Source organism: Aegilops tauschii, chromosome 3, assembly GCF_002575655.3.
Source record: "Aegilops tauschii subsp. strangulata cultivar AL8/78 chromosome 3, Aet v6.0, whole genome shotgun sequence".
NCBI lineage: Eukaryota > Viridiplantae > Streptophyta > Magnoliopsida > Poales > Poaceae > Aegilops > Aegilops tauschii.
This window is the reverse complement of record NC_053037.3, coordinates 620,457,882-620,466,344: the sequence shown is the minus strand read 5'-3', so window position 1 is coordinate 620,466,344 and position 8,463 is coordinate 620,457,882. Positions and strand designations below refer to the sequence as shown.

General features: G+C 49.5%; 1 protein-coding gene across 1 annotated transcript; it reads left to right on the top strand.

The window, feature by feature from the left end:
• Positions 1–515: 515 nt before the first annotated feature.
• On the top strand, positions 516–1,769 carry LOC109752898 (putative F-box protein At4g22660). The gene has a single exon (XM_020311809.1). It carries the CDS (start codon positions 516–518, stop codon positions 1,767–1,769), a length of 1,254 nt encoding a protein of 417 aa, XP_020167398.1.
• The last annotated feature ends 6,694 nt before the right edge of the window (positions 1,770–8,463 follow it).

The following is an 8,463-nucleotide window of genomic DNA, read 5'->3' as shown; positions in this document are numbered from 1 at the left end:
CATGACAACTCGCCGCTGCCGACGGCTAGCTATGACGCGACGAGCGATGGCGACGGTGCGGGCTGGCAATGGCGATGGCAAATGAACGAGTGTGGGATGAAGAATTACTGCCTGAGATTTCAGGGGAAGGTGCCTGCGGGATGGATACATTTAAACTACCCAAAACGCCCTTAATTACTTAATATACTACCGAAAATCTAGTGTAGTATCTGCTCATCTGGGCCGTTGAACAAAAAGATTTAACGGTCCAAATTAATCTGATGTACCGTAAAAGGTCCCTAGTATTATGTTCTTGGACACAGCATGGCGGCGAAGCTTTGGGAATTTTAGGGCGACAGTGAGCGGAGTACCAGGTCTCGTCTCGCCTAGAGACTAGCAGCAGGAGACGTACGGGCGGAGGAGTCTGGGCCGGGCCAAGATGCACCCCGAGTCCCAATCGTCTTCGTGCCTTAGGTGGTGTGTCATCGATCGATCTATAATTGCGATCGTGCAGGCGCACGCAGTCGGCCACAAAGATGGGGGAGGAGCCGACGCACACGCCAGCGGCCTGCCACGACGGCATTATTAGCATCGAGGCCGGGGCGGAGAGGAGGTGGTCCATGCTCCCCGACGATATCCTCACCCTTGTCTACTCCAGGATCGCCTCCGCGGACAACCGTGTGCGCTTCGCCGCCGTGTGCACGTCATGGCGCGCCATTGCACAGATGCAGCCACCGCGTCGTGTGCTCCCGTGGCTGATCCTTGATCCGGCAAGCAACGACAGGGCGAAGCATGCGTACTGCCTCGAGGACGGCACCATCCTGCCGCGCTTCCGGTTTCCAAGCGAGGTTGTCGGCGGGTGCATTGTCGGCTGCTATGACGGCGGATGGGTCGCCGTCTCTGAAGCCCCGCTGAGGATCATCAACCTTTTCTCTGGTGCCGAGGTGGCCCTCTCAGCGAAGCAAAGGAGTATCACCCGGTTACGTCCACACGCCGACGACCCGTTTGTTCCTCTCAAGGTAATATTCTCCGGGCGGCCCACCTCAAGAGGTTGTATCCTCGCTGCCATCATCGCCAGTTCTGAAGTCGCGATCTGCGGACTTGGCCGCTCCGAGTCTGCATGGTTGCCAAGTATATTTCCTGGGCAGACAGTCACAGATATTGCCTTCTGCAACGGCTATCTTTATTGCCTCATGTCAAAAACAATGGCCATCGTTAGGTTCAAGATTGGCTTAACCAAACATGGTGTGCGCAGTGGAGATCCCCAATGGTTGATTATACATGACCCGGGGTACTTGGAGGACAATGGCGATCCAGACGAGCGTGCCGCGTACATTGTTGAGCTAAGTGGCAAGATCATGATAGTGGTGAGGAAGACGAGGGGGTCATGGTGGTGGTCATGCAACAATACAATGCCTATTTTCTTTTGTCTCGAGCTAGTTGATGTCGGAGATGGCAAGTACAAATGGGAACCTGTGAAAAGGCTAGTGGACCATGCCTTGTTCTTAGGGCCGTCGTTCTCCAAGGCAATGGACATGTCGATAGGGGAGCCTTGCAGTCCACGAAGAAACCACATCTATTACTCCCATCATCGATGCTATCCACGAAAAGAATATTTGCCCCATGATGCCAAGGAATTCTTGACGAGCTCAAACAGTGATGGTTGCCATGCGTATTACAAGCAAGGTGAAAGTGTTGACAACACCGACGCGGGGATCATGTCGGTGGGGTACTACGTGTTGGGTGGCAACCAATGTCCTCCTATGTGGCTTTTCCCTCCGGATCTCTAGCCAAGTTTGGTTTGGTCATGCTTCGCCTATTTACTCATCTCAGGCTTTCTGTTTCTTCTCAAATAATTAACTAGTCAAGCATCCTATCCTGTGAGGAGTATGTTAAGGACATCCGAAGGTTTTAGATTATCACTTCTTGCAATTTTTCACACTCTTTCATGTTATCGAACTAGTATGGGTTTTGTCGATCTGATGTAAAAAACAATTATGAAGGGCATAAAGAAAAGTCGATCATGTTATTGAGAGGATCACGACGTAAAGTTTAGAGAAGTGTAATTTTACTTTTACTTTTGGTTGAGAGATTATGTTGATCGGCCGCTTTATTCGAGTTTCTTTCGAGTTGTGCTACTCTTCTTTTTACTTAACTGATAAAAAGCCAGCTCGTATATATATTCAAGAAAACTTAAGTACGTAGCTTTGCCATTTACAGTGTGCGTTTAGGGGCTAGCGTTGGAGATGCCCTTAGCAATGTATTTTTTGATTCCTTTCCTAGGAACACCCCACCCCCTACCCACACACCCACGCACAATCCGTCATGATGGCTTTCCCTCGAAAAAGTTCTTATTCAATTTGGGATGGTGATCCAGCTAGTTTTATCATGCCTACAGTAATAAGCTATGTAACCTTCACGATATCCCAATCAAATGAGCCAGGTGGCATTCCGTTAAAAAAAACATATCAGCACATGTTGCCAAATGAAATTGGCACTATTTTTTAATATAGTACAGATGCATCACTTATACATACGCACATACACTTACCCAATGAACGCACACCCTAACCCTATGAGAATCTCTGAGAGACTGAGCTGGCACACCATCTTGATATTACGAAGTTGCCACAGACGCCTGCATAGTCAATGAAAACGTCTCATTAACAATCAAACCAGAGTCAAGCTCTAGATATAGGGTCACCGGATCAACACTGCGAAAGGTATTTCTCTGGCATGTGATTGTGAATTAAGGTGTTATGTATGTTCTATTGGCTCATTTCTTTCTATTTAGTGCCTTACATGGGTATATATATTACAATGCTTCCATGTATAGGCTTGACAGACCGACTACACATATTTTGTAGGATTTAGAAAATATAGAGTAGATATGTCCTGATTGTAAGTCTGTACACAAGAGAATATTGGTAGTTGAACCAGTGAACACGCCCAACAGTCCAGAGTGTGTTCATTTCTTTGTAGGATGTTTATTGGCTGTTATGATAAATAAGAATTCCCCCACAAAAAATATAATAAATAAGAATTGATAGCTTTCAACACGCCTCAGCAGAGAACTCCTCTGAGGTCGACTTCCAGGTATTCACACATGTACTACTACACAAATTTGATGGAAAATCATGTCCGAGCCATTCCATTTACTCACGGTCGATGAATGCAACAGAGGAAGGAGAGTTTTGCTCGCAAGTCATTTGCCTTCAGTATTGTGAGAACTTGGCATAGCAAACGAAGATGGCCGGAGAAGGTGGCTGAGTGCATCAGGATATCATCCATGAAAACTAAAACCCCCTTGCGCAGCAGTGGTCCAAACATTGTGTTCATACCTCCTTGAAACGTGGCTGGTCCACCTGTCACTCCATATGGGAGCACTCAGAACTGGAAGTGCCCCTGATGCGTTTTAAACGCTGTTTTTTTTCATCTTCTGGTCGCAGTCTGATCTGGTGGTATCCTGCTCGCAGGTCGAGCTTCGAGAACCATTTGGACCCTGCTAGTTCGTCGAGTAGTTCATTGATAATCGGTAAGGGATATGTGTTCTTGACTGTGATGGCATTCAGATGTCAAAAATCCATGCAGAATCTCTAGGTCAGATCTTTCTTCTTGACTAACAGTACCGGTGATGAGAAGGGGATGATGCTTGGAGTGATTAGCCCAGCTTTCAGCATTTCTTTGACCTGGTTCTCGATCTCTGTCTTTTGTCCGGGGTGTAATGGTACGGCCGGATGTTAACTGGTTTGGCCCCTGGCAACAATGTGATGGAGTGATCCCAATCCTGATGTTGAGGAAGTCCTGTTGGTTCTGTAAAGACCACTTGGAAGTCATCCAGCACTGCCTGAACTTCTATTGGAAGTTTCCCCTTGTTGGTCTCCTCCGGCGCAATTGCACACAGGGTCACGAAATGGAGAATATCACCTTCAGTTTCCATGGCCTTGAGCTGAGCAGCTGACACGTCTGGAACTGGCTGCAGTCGAGATTGAATCCCAGTCGGCGACACCTCTTTGCCCTTGTGGTTGAACTGGAGTGTTTTGTTAGTCCAATCCGCCCACATAGGTCCATATTGCTCTAACCAATCCATTCCGATGACCATGTCATAGCACCCCAAAGGTAGCACTCGCAAATCAGACTGGAAAACTTGCCCTTGTGTCTTCCATTTGCATCGCGGCAGGATGCCTGTGCATGATAAGGTGCCCCCATCAGCTATCTTCACAGGTACTGGAGCCAGCGGCTGCACCGTGGCTTGCATCCTCGCAACACTTTGCTCGCTAATGAAGCTATGAGAGCTGCCGGAGTCGACCAGAATCAGCACCTCCACGCCCTAAATTCGTCCCAGTAACCGCACTGTATGTGGTGTAGTTTGTCCTGTCGTGGCCAGCTTGGAAATGGACATCAGCACCTCCTCCTGGTCCTCGTCGTCCTGATCCTGCTATTCCGGGTACTCAGCTTGGAGTAGCTCCAAGAGCTCCTCGACGACATGGAGCTGGACAGTGGGTGCACATTGGTGACCTTGCCCCCACCGCTCGCCGCATTTTAAGCAAAGCCTGCGGGCGCGGCGATAATTCCGGAGCGCTGCCACTCGATCGTCTCCGCGGCCTGCCCTCTCTGGAGCATGTGCTGCTTCCTAGCCCCGGCGATCTTCTGTGGCCACCGGCAAGCCTGGTGGTTGTTGGCGTTGTTGCTGCGCGCCGAAGACCCCGATGGGACGAGGTGGTATGCACGGCCCCCCTGCTTCCCGTCGCCGATAATCGCGACGGGGAATCGCTTCCATCACTTCCTCCTGCAAGGAGGCCAAAGAGAAGGCGGAGTCCAAGTCCTTTGGCAAATGTAATAACACACCCACACGAATCTCTTGTTTAAGCCCTTCTAAAAATTGTGTGGTAAAAAACACAGGATCAAAGGCAGGGTTATGCGCTAACAAGTGATGCATGATTTCCTCAAATTGTAACATGTACTCGTGCACTGCGCCAGTTTGCTTCAGCAAACGGAACTGCCAAATATGGACTTGATACTGTTCTCTCCCAAATTTCGTGCCTAAGGCGGCACAGAGTTCTTCCCAATTCATAGATCCACTCCTAGACTCCTAAAGTTGCAGCCAGCGCGCGGCACTACCCGTGAAATGCAAGGTAGCGACACGGACCCACAGATCGGGCTGCACACCATACACATCAAAGTATTTCTCGCATCTGGTTTTCCAGAATTGCGGATTTTCCCCGTCAAACGTCGGAAATCGAGTTTAGGCAACGACCAATTAGGGAAATGTGTCTTGGGCGGGTCGATCTGATGCGGTACAGGCGGATCTGAAGCAGGGACGGCAACCAGAGCATGGCAATTGGCCAAGGACTTACCCTTGACCGGAGGCGGCAACTGGGTGGTGACCACCCCGTGTGCCGAGCCCCCGGTGATGTCGATCTTGCCGTGGCCCAACGGCCCGTGGTGCTCGGCGGTGTCTGTCACTGACGCTGAAGCCGGTCGCACCACCGCGTCGCCCTCCGGGATCGGATCCGGAGGCGCCGCCAAGGCCGGGTGTAGCGCGATACGCCCCACTTGTGTGCGCAACTCGTCGACTTGTTGCTGGAGATGAGTAACCGCCGGCCTCCAAAGCTCCAACGACTGCTGGATCGCGTCGAGGCGGGCCTCGTTGGCCAACCGCCCGTCGTTGACGGCCTTGGCCAGGGCCACGATTTGCTCCTCCATCGTCGCCGCTTGCTGCGCCTGTTTCGTCTGGTGGCGTGGCTTGGGGTAGGCGGTCTCCAGATCGACGGACTGGACCTCTGATACCAGATGTAAGGGACTGATCTATCCTACGGATCCGAGGAGGAGGAAGGCGCAGGAGGGAGTAGGTGAGACGAAGGGAGAGGGAGGGGATAAGGAGGAGGAAGATCAGCTTCTCTCCGTCTGGTTGATTAATTCACATCATGCCTTACAACTGGCCACACTTGGTCCTTTTAATACACCACCACGACTCAGCTACTCCTCCTGGCTCGTCCTTTCTTGGCTGGTTCGGCTCCTTGCTTGTCTAGGTCGCTGACCACGGGTCCCACCGTTACAGTCTGTGCTCCCCTTCCACTCTTTTTCCCTTTCTGTTTGTTCACGTTTCAGTGATGCAGTATATAATAGCTAAGCTCTTATGTAGTACAAAATTTTCAGTCGCAAAAAAAAAATGTAGTACAAAATTTTGAGTCCATGTGCCCGCTCCGCTCATTCATTTGCTCTTCGTGTTGCACTGTTCTTTGTTTTACTATTTCTTACTTTGCCGGGACAATACCGAGCCTTCTTTGTTGATTGCAAGTTCAGTTAGAATTGGAAGATGGACTCGGCTATTCTTACAGGCATAACTTCAAGAGAGTGGTTTTCCAGCTCCTGGGTGCCTAGGCACCCTATATGACCAGTAAAATAAAAACAAATAGAAATAAATCAAAAAATATATGAAACTTTGCAACATCAAAGATGATCAAACTTTGTAGGCGCTTGCAAGTTTTCATGCCAAAAAACCATTCAAGGAGGTCTACACACAAAAAAGATTTTAGTTCTTGAAGTTTTGAGCATTTTTAGCACTGAAATCTGAAACTCGTTCGTCCACTTTTCTCTACCTGATATTTTGACATGAAAACTTGCAAGAACTTACAAAGTTTGATCATCTTTGATGTTGCAAAGTTTCAGAATTTTTTATTTTGTTTTCTGTTTTTGAATTTATTGTTCATAGAGGGTGCCTAGGCACCGGGGAGCTGTCACACCTTTCTCAAAGCTTCAATCCAAATATGGTTATATAAAAAGCCCACTCATACTCCCGTAGACATCAGGTAAAAAGTCTGTGTTGCTGCGAATGAAGCTTCAAAAACTTAAAACCTCAGGATAATAATTCAAACCTTCAAACATCAAACCTTTAATCAGTGCTCTTTCTATCCTATTCAGCACTTTCTCTAGTTAACTCATTCTGCTACTGAATCCTTAGTTGATATTTTCATACTATTATGAAACAAGATGATAATAATTTGCTAAGAAATGAGTCTATACAAAGATGAAATTACTATTTTGAGGCCTAACAAAACAAGGGCCCCGAGTCCTAATTTCGCCCCGGGCCCCCGAAATATCAGGACCGGCCCTGCAAGTTGGGTTGAGATCCACTATTTGGGATCGCTGAATCGGAGCTGCGTTTCCGGATCGAGTAGGTCTTGTACGTGCAAGTACGGGAATTACCTAAATCCGACTCCATTCATCTTACGTATTGACTTTTCTTTATTACTAGGATGCCGATAACTGCCACACGTGTGGTGTATCGGGTGGTTGTGCCGCACGTCCTGTGTGGCACGAAGACGACCCCACCCGCACGACCGCGTACAGGCGCGCGCCGCCACAGCCCGCACGTCCGGTGCAACGTGATCGCCCCGCACGAGCACGTCCGGGCGAGCGAGCGCGCGGCCCGCACGACCCGTCTCGGCCGTCTCCCCTCCCCGCCTGCGAGCCACACGCCCCGCGTGTCAGTAACCACGCGTCCCGCCGCGATTGCCATGGTCCGGACCTCTTCGGCTGCCATGTTGCCATGTTGCTGAACTGCAGTTGCCATGTTGCTGAACTACAGTTGCCATGTCGGACAACTACAGTTGCCATGGTTGCTCAACTGCAGTTGCCATCTTAGGTCAAGTGCCGGATGCCATTTTTGGGCAACTGCAGCTGTTGCCATGTATGGTCTGGTCTACTACAGTTACCATGATTTGAAAAACTTTAGGAGTTGCCACCTACTAACACTGGACAATTGCCATGTAGCACTAAAAAACATGGCAAAATCATGTTTCGGTAAAAAGAGAGTTGCCATCTGCTTACAAGCACGCTAGGACAGTTGCCATGTACCCTGCAAAACACATGGCAACTGATAGCTTTTGGTGTGTGAGAGAGGAGACGGGCATATGGGCGATGGTGGTATCTTTAGGAGTTGCCACCTACTAACAGTAGACAGTTGCCATGTAGCGCTACAAACAGACGTCGCAACAATAACATGTTCGGGGTAAAAAGAGAGTTGCCATCTACTCATGCTCACAAATAGGGCAGTTGCCATATACCATTCAAAAACATGGCAAATGACAGCTTGGAAGTGGGAGAGTGGGAGAATGGGCAGTCGTAGGAGATGGGAACAGAAGTGGTGCGCTGCGTGCGGGCGCGACAGCAGTTTCATCGCACGCCCCGACTGGCGAAACGTTGACCGCGGAGAGAAAACCGGCGTGCGAGCGAACTCCGTCACACGCCACCCACACGAGTTGTCCTACGTGGCACACAAAATCAGCCTTTTCATGCCAAGATTCGTGCAAAAGGCGCTGGACGACGATGGAGACGTGTGGGTGAGTTGTCTAACGCCCACACGTGTGGGCGTTAGTGTTTTCGTATTACTATTATTATATACTGCCTCCATCATAGTCCACACCGTCCATCTAACGATTTCATGTGCCATTGCCAAGGAAGCCTAGCTAGAACACCAAG

What these genes read in the sequence shown, in the direction of transcription:
- LOC109752898 (XM_020311809.1), top strand. Translation starts at nt 516, where the DNA reads ATGGGGGAGGAGCCGACGCACACGCCAGCGGCCTGCCACGACGGCATT.